A 20,831-nucleotide genomic window follows, 5' to 3' on the forward strand; every position below is an offset into this window, starting at 1 on the left:
TTATTTATTTTTTCAGATTGACTAGAAACCTGATAGCTGAGAGGGCTTTTTTGTTGAATCAATCATTTAGTTTTAGTATTTGTAGTGTTTCATAAAATCATTTGTAAAAAACAGGTAAAAACAGCCTTGTTTTCTGAATTTTTTTCAGAGTATTCTATATGTTCATTTGCTTAATTTTGGCAAAAGCTGACACAAATTCTGGTTCATGTCTTTGGACTTAAATATTGTATTTAAATATGAAATGTAACTCCTTTTTTAGTATTGAAGCATAAGGACTCTGGATGCTGCAGTTCATTATCTCTTTTTTAGAGCTCACCTGCCTTTTTAGTGGCTATTCCTAAAGCAAAGAACATAGCTTTCTCTGGTTTTAAGGGTTTATGTCTTTCTTACTCGGTAACTATCAAACCAAAAATTCTGCCTTTTCCTTACCTGGTTAATGTTTTTTTTTTTAATATGAAGAAAGTAATTAAATTGTTTTACTGGTTAAATGTCTATCAAATCTGCGCAATCTATTAGGCATTTCTATATATTACTGTATAAACATATAATTTCATGTGTTAGGGTGATTGGTTATGTATGAGGCACGATTCCCCTAATCTGATATTGTACTGTATATTTAACAGGTGCTGAATCCCATAAAGCACCACATTTAAGGAGTTTAGTTCAACCTTTGCACAAAAATGTACACCTTGTTTTAATGCAGATAATATTACAGACAACGAAAGACAGGAGGTGCCCATTGAAGTCTAGGGAGTTACTTCTTTTATGAAGAAGTGTTTCCAAAGCTTTACATTAATGGCAGATTGTATTGAAAAGTTACAGACGTTATGGCTGGGAACATTTAATATAACTTTAGCTAAATGGCTCATTTGTCCTTTGCAACAACGTGAATAGTTTGTTTATCCAAAGTACAAAAATACAATGCACTGTACAAATAATAAAAATACACGAGTTGTATAAATCAGTCTATAATAATTACAATATAATTGCATAATTGCTAACAATAATATTATTTATGATAATGATAATGACCTACTTACTCTCACTTGAATAACTTGTGTCTTCTGAAGTCATTTGTTATTGCCAACGGGTAATCGAGACAGTTTCAGATTCTATAACAGTATACAATTTAAGTGAATTAACTTAATTTAATAACTGATTTGTCATACGCACATAATGCGTAAATTTGTAAGTGGCATTTTACGAGTAGAATTAAGTCCTTTCGGCATTACAACCATTCTTAATTTTTCTTCAGGGCTTAATTATGTTTATTTTTTCCCCTCACACTGTTATTGTTATTTTCACAATGCATTAGTGACAGAGAATCATTGTAACAAAGTAGCTTCAAGAATGAACTTTTCCATTTGTCAGGGGAATCCGATTTCCTGCTGTAGAGTGTAAAACACCAAGGGGAATTAACCGGACATTGAACCTTTCCTTTACTCCGCAAAATCGTCTTTTAAACATCTGGGAGCTCTGATTTACTAGTCTGGTTTTGCAAATCCTTGAATCATTAAAAGTTCACTTCAAGTCATAGTGCTAATTGCTTAACTAGAAACTACACACAGCACTACTGTTTATCTTCAGATTTAGAATAAAAGCTACACTGAATGCAAGCCATAGAGTAAGAGTAAAATCAAAGGGTCACGTAAGATCTGAAAAAACTACTTTGTTGCATTACATACACTTCTAAAGCAATTTGTTAAGGAATAAGGAAGGAATTGACTTGGTCAGTATTTCTCCGATGAGCAAACGTTCCAGTGCAATCGACCATTATTTTTGCTTTAATTACAGGGCCGGTCTCAGAGTTTTTCCAGTGTATTGTCACATAAATACATTTTTTCTTTATAATTGAACAATAAAAATGGGAAAATACAGAGAGTTCCAGAGCCACATTAGCCCTAAGTCCAGATGAACCACTAGTAAATCTTACTTTCGGTTCCCCAGAAGAGGAGCAAAAATATCACCATGAGAATATAACTACAGTGGGTGAAGCTAATGTTCATCACAAAGAGGGAGTTAATGGAATAAGTGTAAAAGAGGGAGTTAATAAAATGACTGCTCTTGTACATCAGGAACATTCATCACATGCTGCTAGAGAGTATGACGAAGTGTGGACTGAAGATCCAATAATAACAGTTAAATCCATTCCAAGTAATAAAGGAAACCCTGAGTTCAGCCAAAAGAGGTCTGACCATGTTGACAGACTATTTTTGAACAGCAGCATGCATGATGTAAGGGCTGCTACAGAACAGATCGATCGCAAAAGAGAAAATGTTTTTTCCACTGGAACTGGCCAAGACAATGGCTTAGGCTTTTTGCATAAATCTCTTGTTGTTGCAGACAAGGTTGGGTACATACCCTCAGTGTCCACAGCACAGACATTTAAAGAACATGAACACCCAGTGACCCCTGTGTATTCTTCATCTCAGCATAATACATGGATGGCAACCACCAGTGCTACACCCTCATCTATAGGGACAACCATGTTTTTGGACACATACACAACCATACACACAGCTCAACAAGGTGGTGAAATTCAAACTACTTCTTTTTCTCCTGTGGCTCAGACTGAAGGATCTTACATTTCATCGCCTGCACTGATGAAGGCAACAGCAGTAAGCCAGATACTGACTGACCCGTCTAAAGCCAGTGCTCATTTAATGTCCACAGCATCCGCAGAAGAACTCCAGATGAAAGAGCTTCACGTCACAGCCACCTCTCCTTCTTATCCAAGAAGCCACGATCCTGTCCAAGATTTAAATTCTGCCACTGATCAACCTGACCATCCAGAGAAAACACCTGTAACAGTTCTCACTGATACTGGTAGGCAGCATGAAGCCACCACAGTTATAGGCAGCTCTGAGGTGCCACCAGGTAGGTTTAGACCAGTTTAGAGAGTGGTCTGGAGTCCTAAAACAGCACATTTAATTGTACATAATGAGTCTAATTTTCCAAATAGAGAATTTGCTGGGCTGTATTCTATGGAGTTGACACTTTGCCCATTGGGAAAAGAATAAGGCTTGCTACAGGTTTATCGGAGTGAGAGAGTTCTCATTCAAGCATGTCTCAGATGTTTTGGCTGTGTAAAGCCCATTGTCTGAGAAAAGCAATCTTTTAATTTCACTTTATGTTATATTTGGACCTTGTCTTGGAAATCAGGAAACAACCCCATTAGCAAAAGATTTACAGCTTTTTTGATGTGCCATTATATTAATGTGTTTAAAATTCTGTTTTTTATTCTTTCATGGATATTTTATTTGAAATTGAGTTTTCTTTGGTGCTGAACTGATGCCATTTTTCTCATAAAGGTGGGCACAGTTCCCATGAGGACTATGATCTAACCTGTTTGAGGAAAAAAACTCTTTTTATTGATTTTGACTTCCTGTGCAGCGGGAGTAAAGACCAAATCACATCACTGCACTGCTGTGTTATTCCACAGAATTCTGAAGCGCAGATAGTTCATCTTGTATTAATTTTCTGCTTTATGCATGTTAGTGTCCTGTGGAGGTGTGCTACAGGGAGATAAGGGGGAGTTCCAGAGCCCTGGTTTTCCTCAGTCATACCCGAGTAATATGGACTGCACCTGGGAGGTCACAGCTCCTCCTGGGCACCTCATTCTCTTGGCATTTCACTCAATGGTGCTGAAGGAGCACAAGGGCTGCCAGTATGACTTCGTCACCATCTTTGATGGCAAACGAGAGGAGGGAGTGGAGCTAGGCAGGTAACAGTGATGACAACTGAGATTCTAAAGTCAGCCAGAACATAAAAAATCTAATGATGAATTTCACTGACATACAGTATACTTGGATACTGGGATACATACTGGGATACTGGAATGTATACTCTTTTAATTGGTTAAATTCCATTTTCAAGTGGGCTTCAGGGACATGTTCATATACCACTTGCTTTCCCCTGTTGTTTCCTTACTTGGGCATCAAGTTTATTCAGTGTGATTCTCTGTTTTTCTTTCCCATGTATTTTTCGCTACCTCTCATTTTGACAGCCAATTCAAGGAAAAGATGTAGAAAAGATGTTTTAAAGATAACTGTCAGGATTGTGCAAAAGGCAGTTCAATCTGCAGTGCACTATGCCTGGGAACCTGTGGCTAAAGCACTGTGCAATTAGACCAGTGCAATGCTGACACACTACGCAGTATCATGTCCTCTCTTTAGCCCTTAAGTAGTGCTTTCAGAAAACTGCTTTGCTGGAAAAAATAAAAGAAGACGAAAGTCAGCCATCTCAGCTAAACAACAAAAAAGAGGAGAGAAACACGGATTATACCTACAGTGGTATTAAAAATGAGTGAAAATATAATATACAGAAAAATACTCAAATTACAAAACGTGGAAATTCTGACATAAAACGTTATGAACCCCACAAAAAATCATTTACTTTTGACCAATTTTTCTTATTCTCTTACTCCTGACTTGATTTTCTTCATAAGAGCATATACAGTTTCAACAAAAGACTTCTTAAGGCCAAACTGTCATTTTCAGCTCTTGCAAAACTTAAGGGAATGAAATGGACATTTGGGATGGTTTATGGCTGTTGCTATGAGGTGATTGATTGAGTGACATCTTTTCAGCACAGGAGTCTGTGATGAACTAGTCTGTGCTACACAGTGAAAACCCCTATAGTTTCTAATCATTGATAGGAACTTGTAAAGGGGGTCTCTGGTTTTCACTTTTACAAGAACAGGCAAAACCAATGGTAGGTAACCCCACAACAGCATATCAGTTTCACTTTGTGGGATGAACTTCTTCCCCCATCTAAATTTTGCATTAAAATAGATTGTTTTAACAAGATGAGAAACAGTTCTCAGACCTAAATTAAAATAAAAAATACTGGGAACCAGCCATTACTTAATGACTGGGCTCCACCAGGCAGTGATTTGACAGTTCATTGTAATCGCTTCTGTTGATGTCATTTTTTTTTTGCTGTTTTGTCTGTCAGGTTTTGTGGGTCAGAGTTGCCACCTCCACTCAGATCGTCATCTAACACCATGACGGTGCAGTTAAGATCGGACGCCTCTGTGGAGCTTGATGGGTTTTCAGTCCGCTTTCATTGCAATGTCCTCCAACAGAAGTGAGCTCATTCCAACCTGAGCCTTTGGTGGTGTTGAGCACGCATGGACAGAAAGCCTTGGTGTTTCGACATGAATCTTTCTCCAATTTCTAGGGTCCAGTCACAATCACGTGACCCTCCTGTGACAGTGTCCTATGTGGAATGCTCAGGGGATAAAAGCTCCCTGGATGAGTGTGAAGTTAAGTGGGGCCAGGAATGTAGTACAACAGAGCTGCCGTCCACTGTCAAGGTAGGAACTGAACGACGTGAGACTCAGGATTGTTCTGTGGAAGTTTATTCTTAGGTCATTTTGCATGGCATGGCATACTGATGTGTCCATATCCACCACTAATGTTATTATACGTTTAAGTACAGAGACTCGTATGTATATCTAACACTTGTGCAACAATGTTCAATTGTGCGAGTGCGTTACTGAGAAATAAAGTTCATTTTCTAGACCCCTACTTCATTGGGACATATTACAAAAGGAGGTTGCTGGTCCAAAAAAGTTGGACTTACCAACCAGGTAAATCCAAGGCATATAACTTATTACATGTGAAGGCTGAGCAAATCCATCTTTTGGCATAACGTAGAAACAGGAAAGCTTTAATTGAATTTGACTGCAGTTTCAAATTTGTGTTGAGAATTAATATCAAGATGGTTGTGTCCGGGGTGAGCACACAGACCTGAGCCAAAGAAAATAGCGGTGGATAGCCTTCAGGCTTGATGCTATAGACATTTTATAGGTAGGACAGAGTGGTTGCTTTGTTGTAGGGTTCTTGCAGAGAAGTGATCAAAAAGATAAAAAAAATTGACATCATGATGGATCAAACTCTTTTTCTTATACTTGTTTTAAATGTTTTTATGGGCCTCTGGTCTAGAGTAGTTTTACCCATATGAAGTTGGAATTTAAAAAATTATTGGATATTCCTACTAGTTATTTTAAAATATCATTCTAGAAATAATGTATTAATTGCAAGCATTGAGTCTGAAGGCATTGTTTTCAGTACAATTTATTTTACACCAGTTTTGTCATTTACCTTTTTGTCATTATGATTGTATGCATTATTTTGGTTTCTATATCATTTCTTTACAGTGGCACCTATATGTATTTCAACATTTGTGACCTCAGGCTGTCCAATTAGCTTGTTTCAGAAAGAAGCTGCATCAGACTACAGGTGCTCTCCTGGACATGAGAGCTGTGAGGGCATGTTTGTTTGTTGTAGTTATGGAGACCTGCTCAATCCTGAGGAGTGCTGGTGTCCTGGAATCTGGAACCTATGTCATTGACCCAGATGAGGAGGACCAGGGAGTCGAGCCCTTCCCTGTCTTCTGTGACATGAACTCTCTGCGAGCTGATGGTGCACTCCCCTCTTAACTCTCAGAACACTCCTGAGTTCACACCTGTGGTAGTGCAAGAATCTGTAGTGACTGACTTAACAGGGCTAATTTTGTTTGGATAAGAGAGGATAAGCAAGTGTGTCTGTTTAGCTTCTGTAGGCTTACAGCCTACATAAGAATTATTTTAGTGCTTTACACTGTCTTAATGAGAATGAACTACGAACTATGCATAAATCATGGTAGAATCTATAGTCTTACCATTTGAAATTGTGCAGTCTTACCACTTGAAATACTGCAGTTTCTCTGGAGTTGTGAAATAAACTTTGAAGACAGAGCGTCATCCCTGCTCCTCTCCTCTCCTATCACCATCCTTGTAGTAGGTCCTTGGTGGTCAGGGAGTTAAGGCCAGAACTCACCTCCAGATGTTCACCAGCCCTATTACTTAACACCAAGATGTTATTAATTTGGTTCAGGTTCCTGAAGTGTTTCATTAATTATTGTGGCAAATACATCTAAAAGCAGGGATATTCAAATGCCAGACGGTGCTTTACATTATAACAAGGCTTAGATACAGTCCCCTGTTTATGCTGCAAATCAATATATTGTGGGTGTTAATGTGGCACAGTGGTTTGAACTGCTGCCTTGCAGCGCTGGGGCCCTGGGTTCATGGGGTGCTATATGTGTGGCGTTTGTATGTTCTCCCCATGCTCACGTAGGTTTGCTCCATAGATGAATTGGCTTCTCGGAAAGATATACCCTCTTGAGTCCGTTGCTTGCTGGGATAGGCTCTAGCTGCTTTGCGATCCTGAATTGGAAGAAGTGTTTAGAATAAAGTTGTTGTTTTTTTGTGGGAATTTAGCGGCTGACTCTCCATCCGCTTGAATTCAAAGAGAGAGATAATGTGAGGGACAAAGAAAAGCCAGGAAACAAACGATCTCTTCACCAAGGCTTGCTTCTCAGGTGTGACCGTGGTGGGCCATGACTCAGAGAGCCGTGCGCGAGTCTCTCCCTGCGAGGAGGCTGGCTGCTACTCCAGGCAGATAACGTATAGACAGGCATCGCTGCTGCAGCTGAGGTCTCTGATTCAGGCCTCTGAATCCTGCACTCAACTCGTCAAAGTAAGTTCAGCCTTCCTCATGCTACACTGAGTGACATGTTATAACTACGCCTGTCAGTTCCCTAGATCACAACGTACAAAAGGTGCAAACATTTCAGGAGGCGTATCTAGACATCCTTGTTGATTCTTTATAACTTGCATGTGGACTTTGTAAGAGATTTTTGCAAACAGTGGAGTCAGCATTTTTTATTAAGAGGGCCTCACAGGAAGGCCCATACTGTATGTTTTCATACCCCTGCTGGTATGATGATTGAGCTGTAGCAGTGAGTCAAGCTGATTGGCAGCCCAGGTGGGGATGAAAGAAAAGCCATTAGAGCCCATTACCAAAAGCATATCCAGTACTGCCTCAAACCTTCTGAGTGCTAGAAGTGCCTTTGCCTGTTTGGAGTTTGCACGTACTGTATTACCTGTGTTGGTGTGGGTTTTCTCTTGGTACTCCCTTCTCCTCCAGTCCCCCCTTATATATGCTAACAGAGTGAAGGGACTACACTCCCTCCAAGCAGTTGTCCCTTTAATAGTCCAGCAATAAAATCCTTTATTGCTGAAGAATTCTCACAGACCTCCCACAATTCTCTGCGTAGCTGGAATGTCGCCACACCTGGTTTCTGGGAGAGGAGTGGGGCTGGTGGGTATCCTGGGATGGACGCAGGATGAACTCTTGGGGCAGCACATCTACGGACAGTAAGAAATGTGCCTGTGGAGAGAGAGGTAATACTGGTTATTAGGTCATTCTCTACCACTGAAATCAGGAGATTCTTAACTCTTATTGTCGTTTTACCTCTTATTTCTTTTAAGAATCCCTGAACTGTTTTCCAAGCTCATCCAAAAGGGCAGAGAAACACTATGTGTTACTTGACAAATGTGGCTGATACGATTAATAATGTGACAATAATGAAAGTATTTTTAGTGACTTCACAAGTATAAAAGAGAAAAAGATTTTTCCATGCATTTGGTATTTTCGTAAGGATGATAAAAAGGATAAAATGATAAAAAGCTTTGCATGTTTCAGTGCAAGTACGTACAGTACATTCTAAACAGCATATAGTGTGCATGCATAAAATGCATTTTATATATTTGAAATATTCCTTATAATTATATAATAGGTACTGTTAAATGCATAATGTGAAAAACAACTGTACATAGAGTGTGTGCATACATATTGTATCTGTAGGTGACTGTGATCTTGGATTGCTGACATGCAACTGCGATGCTAATGACGAAGTGTGGCGTTCAGATGAAGGCTACCTGTCTGACAAGGCCTCCCTGCCCATGAGAGAGGTGAGATTAGGAGACACCCGAGACATGCCAATGGAGATGGCCTTCCACACGATTGGAAAACTGTTCTGCACTGGACAAAGTAAGGTCATAAAGCAAATATGTTCTGTGAAGGTCTTAACTTCTGATATGTCTTATATTCATTTAGAACTACTTATTCATTTCCTTCTCTTTATACACTAACAGTATCACTAACTTTTTTGCAATTTCTACTCAGCACAAGTCACATTGATCTTAGAATACCAAAGAAACATTGTCATATCTTGCCAAAAACATTCTCTCTGTCTGATTGCCTATTTTGACACTGCAGATTTAGTATTATGAAGAGCTTAAGCCACAGCTAAGGCACAGCTTGGTACAGTACATCAGTCCTGAATAAATAACACAGCTCAGCACAATAGAGAGGAATCACATCATAAAACTTGATCGTTCATACTTCTTCATTAACAAGTGTGTAACATACAGTACTGTATTTTAAGACATTCTCAAGATATATGTCGGTCTTGTCAATTAATATATAGAGTAAGTACATGAAAAGGGAGAGCCCCAGTCTCAGGTACTGTGGGTGATTAGAACTTAATTAGCAGATGTATTGTTGTGCAAACCCAACCACTCTTCACAAAGCTGGAAACTGACCCAGAAAACTGCCTCACTCTTTGTTCAGGCAACATTGTTAAATTCGACAAAGCAGAAGACACATGGTTTCATATGACATGATAATCAATGTCACCATTCAATGCTAAAAATTGGATTCACAATCACTCAGGCAGTTGGGCTAGTTTTTGCTGGGCAACATTTTTTATTCCTCAGTCTCTCATAGTCGTTTCATGTTCCGATTGGAATGTATCCAGGCACAATATGAATTTAAAATTTCAAGCACTCAGGAAAGAGGATTTTAAATATAAACCAGTCATAATTTTGTGATTTCGAATGGACTTATAATTAAAGCGGATCCATAATATTACATCTGATCTTACAAGCACAGCTTCTTGTGGATATGCAGTCTAGGTTTCCAGCAGTTGAGGAGTTAATTGCTGAGGAATTCTCTGACTGCATTCCCACAATTAAACTGAAGCACTCCGAGATCCGATTCCCTTTTAAGAGATGTTATTTCATGTTTCCAGCTGTTGTACATTTCTTAAGTGTGAACAAAGAAAGGACTAGAAACTGAGATGTCTTGGTGTTTTCCTTTGTGATCAAACATAACATCTTCATGTGGTTCATTTCTGAAAACAATGGATTATGTCTTTCAGCAAATGTAATGAACAACCTTCGGTGTTAAAACATGAAATTCCATTGATTCCTTTGAATGTCTTGTTTTTATATGAGGACAGAAATAACTAAAATAAAGACAAAAAACACTGAATTTAGCAGATTTCAGTTCAACAGTATTCTTGATTAACGACATTAAAAATAGTTCTCTGACGGTACTGTATATTTATTTCTAAATTTGTATTTTATGGGTCGTATACATTGATTGCTAACAATTTGCCATCCATGTGTGATCAGAAATCCTTGTCTGGGCTGTGGCAAGCCGGAGCCTGCCTCCATGGGACACATAACTGCTCTTCTCCTGGACAGGATGTGACTTGCAATTTAGAGCGACCAGTCCAACCTGCCAATATTTGCATTAGAAATTCAGCCAAAGCCAGCATCAAACCTCAGATCCTTCATTTGTGAGGCTGTCACGCCTGACATCCCTCCCTAGAGGGCGCTCCACTACTCCTGTTATTGTTATTGTTCTTGTGATTAACCTCCCCAGGTGTACCTTCTTAGGTGTATTATTTAAAGACTAGCTCCTCCAGACCTCGGGGCTCATCATTAGGGTAAGGATGTCGCGAGGCCCGCCTGGCACCAGGAAAACGTACGTCCGCCTCCTGAGGGCATAGGCCTCATCCCCGACACCTCCTGCTTCCTGAGCCCGGGGTCTGGAGGATCTCGCCCCATCACCCTTGGACCTCCATGTTTTGTATGTCTGTGTGTTCCCCCCTCCCGGGGACTTTAACCTTGTCGCGTCCCTCAGACTGTGCCCTGACCTGCCTTTGGACCCGTTTGGATTTGGATGCCGTTCTTTGTCTCCCACGTTCTCTGTCTCACGGACTGTCACTATTATTTTGTGCACTATTAAACCCCTGTGTGTTCCCTTTTTCTTGCCTCCTATTTTCTCCAGCTCTTACTGCATTGCATAGGGTCTACTACAAGACCTGACACGGATCTCAGTCCGTGTTCGTGACAGAGGCATCACATCTGACTTTGCCAGGATTGGTCCTTGCTCTGTCTGATGCTGTATATTAATAGATGCTTAATTTCATTGTGTCACTGTGATGCTCAACCTACAGGGTTATCTGCAAAGATAATAGTATTAATTTTGAAAACTTTCCAGTCTCTCACACGCAGGCCTCGACTCTCCTTTTACAGCACTGCCTGCCAGTGAAACTTATTTCTGCAGTGCTCAGAGCACACCTCTGTATGATGCATTGAGAGTTATGTACTGAACATAACTGTTGTACTGTATTTGTTAGAAGGGTGTTACCCTGTCTTTACAGGGTTCTAGCCCATGCTATAAAAAAGGTTACACTGCAGTTGTTAAATATGCCATATGGATTTTACTGTCAATTGACAAGAGCAAGGGCACAAAAGCATGCCGTTATTGCCCTGTTGTCCATCAATCCATTTTCTAACCGTTTCTTTCAAATCAGAGTCACAAGGGAGCAAGAGCCTACCCCAGCAAGCAATGGGCACAAAGCAGGATACATCCTGGACAGGACACCAGTCCATTGCAGGGCACACACAGACACAGACACGCACACACTCACACCAGGGCCAGTCTTCCCAGAAACAAATTCATGTAGCAGTGTATCATTGGACTATGGGAGGAAACCAGAGCACCTGGAGTAAACCCACATGGCCATGGAGAGAACATATCAATTCCACACAGATGTATTTAATTAAAGGCCCCAGTATTGCAAGGCAGCAATACTCGCCACTGTACCGCTGTGCCACTCTTTAGCACCCAGCTGAGTAAAAGATAAAAGCTTTACTTCTACTCTCTTAACTATCTGTGTTGACATCGTGCAGAGACCTTGGATCCAGTGCTGGAGTCTTGTGCAGCTCTGAAGGAGGCTGGCTTTGTGGAGTCAAGGCGATACATCATTGACCCAGATGGGCCAGGACAGGGGCTCTCCCACTTCCAGGTGTACTGTGATATGGCTTCTGACCCACTGACAGGTAAACTGAAGGCTAATAGAGGCAACACTTCGCACCTAGCATTCTTGGATGACTTTTCACCTGTTCTTTTAATTGCTAGCTCGCATTTATCTAGTTACTCGAATCCCAGGTAAGAGTTCCCAGTTTTAAACCATTCCCTGCTTAATTTCCTTAAAGGATATTTTTAATTCTAACCATTGTTCTTAGATCTGCCTGCTAACCTGCTTTGTTAAAAAGCATGTAAAGGCCAATGATAGGGAATGAAAGTGCAGGGTCATACTGTATATATATACATACTTTATAAAGTAAATACATTTTGTACTGTAGATATAATATTATTGCAGAATATAATTTAATTCAGATAAATTGGGGGCTGATAAATATGGATGATACAACTTAAATCTGTATATTTATTTTTTAGTATGGTTCAGAAAAACAAAACGACTTTTTCAATAAATCAGCAATTGATTTATAGATCAGTATAGCCAAATTAATTTAATATGAAATTAAATTAAATCATAAATCTGTTTTCTGCAGTGAAATTTTCATAGTTTGCAACTTGTCTGAAGCATGTTGTGAAACTGTACTTTTTTGACACTTCGGTATGACATAAAATATGCTTCAATGCCAGAATACATAATCATGGAACAAATGCCCACAGTGGACATTCATAGTTGCGATTACAGGAATGTTAAAAAACAGGTGGGTAGCTGCGTCAGCATGCATAGGCTGCAAAGGAACAAGTAAAGATATATTCCATGCCTAAAGAGAAGAAAGGAAACCCAACGTTTCAGCTGTGGAGCTTTCTTTGTGTGTAAGAAAGATAGGCTGATGCAGCTACCCACCTGATATATAACATTTCTATAGTCACAAGAAATCAGCAGAAGGTGCACTATTTTGTTGAATATAAATCCTCACATAATGGTCAGGGGGCCTTTTTTAAAAAATGGTACAGTACATTTTCTTATACTTCAGTATTTTGAGAGTCTGTTACATTGTGTGTCACACCACAGTGTCAGAGTGGTGAGACATTTTTATAATCAGGGGGGAGGGCCATACCAATACAGCAGAAAGTGCAATCACCTTTTCCCAGTGCAAGTTCGTGTTATTGTGAGTTTTTAAAATTGGTTTGCGATTTTCTGACATATATTCCATACAAAAATACAATTTGGACAGTCGCTATTTATTTGGATATCCCCTTTCACTGAGGATGTCTACAGTATTCCATCTGGATTAGTCCTGACCGAAGAGAGCCATCTACAGGCGAAAGGCGACATAACATCACTGCAGCAGCATTTAAGGTGGAACGAAAAACGCGCATAAGAATCTGGCAAATAAGAAACCAACTTCAGCCTCGTAAGATATTTTGAGAGAGAGCTTTTTTAAGTTGAATCAGAAGCATTTTCTTAGCAATATTTATTTCATTTTCTGAAGTACATTTTTGTACTTTGTGAGCACTCATCCTCTGGATCTGGATTTTACTGTGTTAAGCAAATTTTTGCTGATTCTTTCAGCACTCTTACCGCTTAAATTGAAATAAAACTGGATTTTGCCATCTCACTTTCACGATACAATTTCCAGATCCTTTGTTTTGTTGATGGGTATCGTGGTACTATGATTCTTTTACCATTTGTGTATATTGTCTCTACCACAGTGTGACTTCTCTGAGTTTGCACTGCCTTGTGCTGGCCCTGTGCTTGCTGCTAGAACACTAATGCAGGTGTATCTGTGACCTTGCTGGGCTGTGTCCTCCTGACTCAGGTATCACAGTGGTGAGTCACAACAGTGGGCACCGCATGCGTGTGGCACCTTGCGAAGAGAAAGGCTGTTACAGGAAAGAACTCCAATACGAAGCAGATCTCCCTCAGCTCCACGCCTTAACACAAGTGTCCAGGTCCTGCCAGCAGTATGTCAAGGTGAGCTGGGAGCAGAGAGCGGGACAGAAGACTATCTGATTCTCATTGCTCCTCCATCAAATGCGTTCCACAGCTGCACAGCTGTTAAACTCCACCTTGCAAACGTCTGCTGTAGAATGTTTTCAAAATAACGTTGAGAAGTCAAAATAGCTCTTTCCTGAAGCCTCCATCAGAAGTTATGATGAGGTTGGTATTTTTCTTTAATTGACAGGTTATGAAGAGTTAAGTTTTTCATAGACCTCATTTGCACAAACTCTACCCAGTTACAGCAATGCCAAGACTTATCTAGACTGAAAAGTACCAAGACAAACAATTGTTAAACTTTCTTCATTTGCCTGTATAAAATACCCACAAATCTTCAGACACCCCTGTCATTAGATTTCACGGACATGTGTGATAAATATTCGTGTTCAGAATCATTTGTGTTAGCCGTTGAACTGTGGACAGGATTAAACTGGATTAAACTGCTTTGAACTAGTGTCCCCTGAGGAAATGCAGAGCCTGAACCTTGTTTTTCGTCCTGCAGCTGGACTGTCGGCACACTCGCTTCGTTCAGTCTGGCTGGGGCTGGTGGGTCTCATGGGACGGGCAGAAGATGCTGGACTGGGGAGGAGCTGAGAGGAACAGTGGGAGCTGTGCGTGTGGCATGACAGGTGACTGAGCCCGCCATCTTGTGCTTCTGTCCTCAGTCAGCCTGACGGACAGCTCTCACTCATTGCAGAGTCTGCATGTTTGGTGTGGTTAATTCATATGGATTCATTTTTCCATGGATCTATTTGTGGCAAACGGGTGTTTGCTTTAGTTTATATAATGCTCATTAGAACATAAGAACATAACATAAGGCCCATCTAGCCTGTTGTTGGTGGTGAACTTATCTAAAAACCTCATCCAGCCACCATTAATAAATAAATTAATGAAAACACCAAATAAGATATTTTACTGTGTAAATTTATTTTTTCATTTAAAGGGGGGTAATCCAATGTGAAACAAAAGTCACATTTTCTGAGAAACTGGAGTTCAGAATGTAATATCATTATATGATAGTTATATGATCCAAAAATGTTCATAGTTCCACACTACTAATCCCAGAAATTAGTTTTTCAGTGCAGTCTTTTCGGTCTAAGCCACATAAAGATGCCTTTTGTACAGTATATAGCACCATTTGTACTGTTTTCACTAATGTCACCAATGAATCAGTGTTTTACCTCTCTCATTTACTCATTACAATGTGCTTTTATATGCAAATGCCTTCCTATTTAAAGGCAGCTAAACAGCATTGAGGACTCAATATCTGAGACTGAATTGCAGATATACTGTAGCTGACTCCTGATTTTCTAACTACATATTGATTAGAGCTCAGTAGTGTTTCCACACAACTTTCAGCACATCCTAATATGTGACCTTCAGTTTGACACTACTTACAACTGATATTTTGTACCATATTTCTCCTTTAAGAGGTGATAAAAGGAGTTGTGTCGTTATGAACTACATATACAGTACCTGTATATACGTACAGTACTATATAACAGCAACACACATCTCCCTGCCTGCTTCCTTCTCCAGTCCAGATTTTATGCTCTTCTATTCTGATGTATAAAGTTAATTCACAATATAATTTCTGCAAAACCTACTGCCATGATAGCTAGTAATCAAGAGTGATACAGATTCCGTTGCATTGTTTGTATGCATAAATGGTGTGCATACATTTTATTTATAATGATTTCAGAATAAAGACATGTCTGTGTGAGTTTCTCGGGTCAGGTAGTGGATTTAAAGCAAAGACTCAACCATGAAGACCAAAAAGCAACTCAGGGAAATTCATTGAAAAGCACAGATCAGGAGAAGAGTAAAAAAATATTGAAGTCTCTGAATATCCCTGTGAATACAGTTGATTAAATTTCCAATAAATTAAAAGTACCTGGAATGTCCATGATTCAATACTCAAGATTTATTTCTCATATACAACAAGTGTATTAAAATGCTTACTCATTCAGCTGTACCCAGTAACATAAGAGAAAAAAATAGGCACAAATGACAAAAAGACATGCACAATAAATTTAGACAACATACGTTATAATACAGGCAAGACAGGACATACTGCAAACAGTGCAGTACCTTAAAGTGCAGGTGTTAACTTGTGCAGGTGCTAATTTGAGCTGTCAATGATGCGAACTGCTGGGGGGAAGAAACTGCTTTTGAATCTATCTGTCAGTGTTCTGATACTGCGATACCTCCTACCAGAACCCAGGGGTGAAAACAGATTGTGGCCTGGGTGAATTGGCTCCCAAAGTATAGGCGGGAGCCCTGAGTCAAGAATATAATGTCTACTCCACAAAGCTGGCCTAAATTGCAGAGTGGAAAACCCATCTAAAATTCTGCATGGAGTTTCACAAAGCATTTAATTGATACTGCAGATGTGTCAACAGATTATGTGGTGAGGTGGAATGAAACTGAACCTTTTTGGTCTAAATGCAAAGAGTTATAACTATAACAAACTCAGCACAGTGTATTATCTAGTCATGAATGCCATAAGAAACAAGAGCAAACAAGCTTATGTAGCCCATGTGGTAATTAGTAGCTAATTGATCCAACGATCTCATCGAGCTGTTTCTTGAAAGAGCCAGTACTTGGGTGGGGAGTCAAATACAGTTTCAAAAGAAAACCTGCCTCAGTTTGCTAAAGACCAAAAGAAGGACAAAACTTCACTTTCAGCAGGACAATGGGCCCAATTACAAAGCCAAAGCTACACAGGAGTGACTTAAGAATAAAAAAACATTGTGCTTGGGTGGCCCAGTCAGAGAATCTGTGGAAGGACTTGTAAACTCCTGCCTATAAGCGATACTCAATAAAATGGTACATTGTAAGCAAATCTACAAAGAAGAGTGAGTACAAATTGCAAAAACTGGTGCGCAAACTTACCTAAGACTTGTGTAATTGCTACCAAAAGTATGTACACCAAATACAGAGCTGACAGGTCTGAATGCTTCTGCAATCAACATTTTATCAGCTTTTTTTTTACTATGTTATCTTACACTTAAAAGTTTTCCGTTTGAACTCCCAGGTTTTGAGTAAAGTATTAATTTTACCATGCGTATGCATGGTTTCAGTGTTATCTGCGTGTTCGCATGGGTTTTCTCTTGTTGCTCTGATTCCCTCCCACATTCCAAAGACTTACTGGTAGGTTAATTGGATTCTGGGAACTTTGGCCCTGGTGTGAGCGTGTGTATGTTTAAGTCAGTGTGTGCCCTGTGATGGACCGGCATCCTTTCCAGGCCTTGTATCTGTTGCATGCTGAGACTAGGCTCTGGCTCCCCTGCACCCCTGTATCAGATAAAGTGGTTAGAAAATAGCTGGATTGATGTATGCATCAGTGTTATTTCACAAAGTGATACACCATAGGAGTCTGAATACTTTTGCAAAGCACATTATACCTGCATAAGGTTTAGCAGGCATTAGAGATCAGATTCTTTTAAAAGGAAATACCTTTATTCGTAATTTCAATATTCAAACGTAGCTTAACAGAAATATGGCTTCTGGGCCTCTACAAAAGTAGAGTGCCTTAGGATAACATTCTTTTAATGCTGTAGCATTTTTTTCAGGTTCAATGTTATAATAATAATGCTTTTATTATTAGCTACTGAAAATTGTTTGACATCCAAATTTGTATTTGCATTGCAGAACCTAAGAATTAGACTAATGTAAATGTGTAGATTTTGCAACAAGATAGCATACTCCAGTTTTAAGTCATGGTAGATCTTTTGTTTTTCATTTTTTATAATGTCCTAATAAGAATTGCAATCTAACTGCCTTGGTATTGTCCACAGGTACATGCTTTGGAATGGGGCGCCTGTGTAACTGTGACAGCAATGATCACGTCTGGAGGATGGATGAGGGTTTTCTCAGAGACAAAAACTCGCTGCCTGTGAAGGCCGTGCACTTTGGGGACACTAAGGATGCCCCTCTAGAAATGGCCTTCCACACTGTAGGAAAACTGACCTGCAAAGGGAAAAGTAAGGTTTGTTTTCCTATTTTTTCATATTTTTTCTAGTGTTATGTTTATGTCATGCTAGTGGCACGGTGGTGCAGTGGATAGCATCGTAACTTCACAGCACTGGGGGCTTGGGTTCAATTCCTGAGGCGCTATGTACGAGGAGCTTTTATGTCTCCATTGGTTTCCTCTGGGTCCAGTGTCCTCTCACAGTCCAAAGACATTCTGATAGGTTAATTGGCTTTTGGGAAAATTGGCCCTGGTGTGAGTGTGTGCATGTCTGTGTCTGTCTGCGCTGCGATCGACTGGTATCGTGTCCAGGGTGTACCCTGTTTTGCGCCTGTTGCTTACTGGGATAGGCTGCAGCTCTCTTGTGACCCTGTATTGGATAAAGCGGTAAGAAAATGGATTGATGTTCATGTCATATTAAATATACTTTTTTGGGAACATCAGCAGCTTTAAATACTGAATTAATTTCAGCAATATCCATCTCAGCGATATCAGAGCCAGGGCTTCTCTTTACTGAGTTCTGCTTTTGCATATGAACTAGAGGTGTGGATTAGTAGAATTCTACTCTCGGGCACCATGGTAGCACACTGGTCAGTACTGGGGGAGTTCCATTTTGGACCTGGGGTGCCTCTGGGTGAACTGCTTTCCTCCCACAGTCCAAAGACATACTGGTAGGTTAATTGGCTTTTGGTTAAACTAGCTTTGGTGTGAGTACAGTATGTGCGTGTCTGTGTTTGCACTGCAGTGGACTGGCATCCCATCTGGGGTGTATTTCAGTGCTTGCTGGGATAGGCTCTGGCTTCTCCACGATCCTAAATCGGATTAACCCGTTAAAAAATGAATGGATAACATATCCCTCTACCACTTTGGGCTGGATGAGCTTGAGTTCTATACAATGTGGCATCCTTCATCGTGGTGCTTAATCTCTGCTTGTATACAGTATGTGTATTTGAAACATCTGAAAATATCTGGAAAATGTGATAATTTGCACATTTAAGGATCAAGCATAATAATACATCAATATAAGGAAATGATAAGTTAATTAATTTTAATTTACTGATGCAGGAATGTCTAATATTGATAATGTGAACAAAATAAGTTGCACAGTGATCCTATTTGACCTACAGTACCTTTTTTCTACTGAGGATCAGAAAAGGCAGCCAAAACCTAAGATTAAGACTGAATCATGTTGCTTTGATGACTTTCTTTTCTGATTGCGTTTCAGTCTCAAGCACATCACCGAGCATCTAAACCCAGGCATAAAAGGACAGCAGATACAGTTATTGGAGAGAGGGCATACCGAAGATTATTGGAAATTGTATCCCGACTTGCCTGAGAAACCAGTTGATTGTGGTTTGTTATAGAGCTTTTAGGCAAGACCTGCTGACATGCAAAGGATTACTCCTGAGACAAGAAATTCAAAGATGACCCATTTGAATTTTTAGATGAGAGGAAAGATTCACATAAGGATACTGCTGCACTGACTACAGGCATACAGTAGAAGGAGCTGCTCTGGTATTTAGACCTGGCGAACTGCATCTCTGCACCAGTTAACAGGCATCACTAAGAACTATTCAGCTTCCACCTTCAGGAGCTCTGGGTAGAAAAGACAGAAGGATTTTTAAAATGTGATGAGTCACAGACAATGATTATCAGTGAGTTGTGGATGCAAGAAATGTTTAAGAATAGCATTGGGGAACTACTGAACCGGTACTGCAGCACAATACACATTGGAGAGTATGTGTGCAAAATTCCTAAAGTTTAAAAACCAATGCACTTTTGGTTTGTCAAAAGTTAGGGCACATATATAATATTTTGTGTTCTCATGCATACATTATTTTATAAAAAGGTTAATCAATTTGGTAAAAATGAAAAAATGTATTGAAAATATTTCTGATTTTTCACTCATTTCTATGTAAGGTGGCAAATGATATCCTCATATGAAATATTGATGCATACAGTTATCAGTATAGTAACACTGAGTTATACCAAAACACAAAGTAGTTATGGTCACTTTCAACACTTGGTAGTCCTGTGTCCTTTACACAATGTGAAATGTCAGATAAAAGTCACAAGTAGCTGAGGTGACATTTATACAAGCTCATTTCAGTAGTGTTTCATTCCTACCCAGAGAAGGTACAATGCGTAATCTTATGAGAAGCTGTTAGTGCCACTTAAGGTGAACTTGCCGCAGAAATAAGATAGGTTAGAAGAGGTATTGCCCAGAATAAAATTATCAATGTTATGTATTTCTTAAGGAAAAATTAAGAATAAAAAACTGAAGAATGCTTGTGTGTTGTTATTTCTGGCACAGTGGAAATAATATGTATGAAATAATACCCGAACGAGGAATGTACTGTTTGTTGTATTTAATGCAGAGCTATTTCACCCACTTTCCTTTACATTTTTAAAACAGTTCACATCATTATAACTTTAACTCTGTTATACAATACACAAATAAACACAAGTCAGTACACATCATCTCTCCATGACTTCCATCGGCTTGTAACAATCCCAACATAGTTCATTTATCTCCTAACAAAACCCAGCACCAACTACATATGTTTGACCATTATACAGTATATGGCCTTGCCTTTATGAGCTACTTTTCATTGTAAAAAGTTTGATATTTCTGATGTTCCCAGGGTTTTCATATTTTATTATCCTAGGAGGCCAATGAAAAATAAGTAGGTAAATGTTCAGAATCTAATCCAACAACCTTCACTGTTACTAGAAATTCCCTGAAGGCTTCTTATGTGATGAGAAAGGACTTTTAGCATGTAGTAACTTTGGCATTATGGTTGTCTTTGGGTTTTTTGGTTACGAAAGTTATCATTGAGGTATAATTCTTTTTCTTTATAATGTCCACCTATTTTTCTTCAGTTAGGAACAGCAGAACGTAAGAAATTAG

At 39.5% G+C, this 20,831-nt stretch overlaps 1 protein-coding gene across 1 annotated transcript; it reads left to right on the top strand.

Annotated features, from left to right (window-relative positions):
* Positions 1-6,289: 6,289 nt before the first annotated feature.
* Positions 6,290-20,208, top strand: LOC148657351 (uncharacterized). Its single transcript, XM_088643470.1, has 9 exons — positions 6,290-6,428; positions 7,369-7,526; positions 8,107-8,233; positions 8,697-8,882; positions 11,879-12,028; positions 13,769-13,923; positions 14,450-14,576; positions 17,748-17,933; positions 19,146-20,208. Exons 1-9 carry the CDS (start codon positions 6,296-6,298, stop codon positions 19,169-19,171), a joined length of 1,248 nt encoding a protein of 415 aa, XP_088499596.1. The 5' UTR covers positions 6,290-6,295; the 3' UTR covers positions 19,172-20,208.
* The last annotated feature ends 623 nt before the right edge of the window (positions 20,209-20,831 follow it).

Source organism: Lepisosteus platostomus, chromosome 8 (genome assembly GCF_059453375.1).
Source record: "Lepisosteus platostomus isolate fLepPlt1 chromosome 8, fLepPlt1.hap1, whole genome shotgun sequence".
In the NCBI taxonomy this organism is placed as follows: domain Eukaryota; kingdom Metazoa; phylum Chordata; class Actinopteri; order Semionotiformes; family Lepisosteidae; genus Lepisosteus; species Lepisosteus platostomus.

Excerpts from the sequence above, each read along its gene's own strand:
- LOC148657351 (XM_088643470.1), top strand. The coding sequence starts at position 6,296 with ATGGAGACCTGCTCAATCCTGAGGAGTGCTGGTGTCCTGGAATCTGGA. Across the intron at positions 8,883-11,878 it reads ACTGTTCTGCACTGGACAAA|AGACCTTGGATCCAGTGCTG; the intron begins GTAAGGTCATAA and ends GACATCGTGCAG. Across the intron at positions 13,924-14,449 it reads CCTGCCAGCAGTATGTCAAG|CTGGACTGTCGGCACACTCG; the intron begins GTGAGCTGGGAG and ends TTCGTCCTGCAG.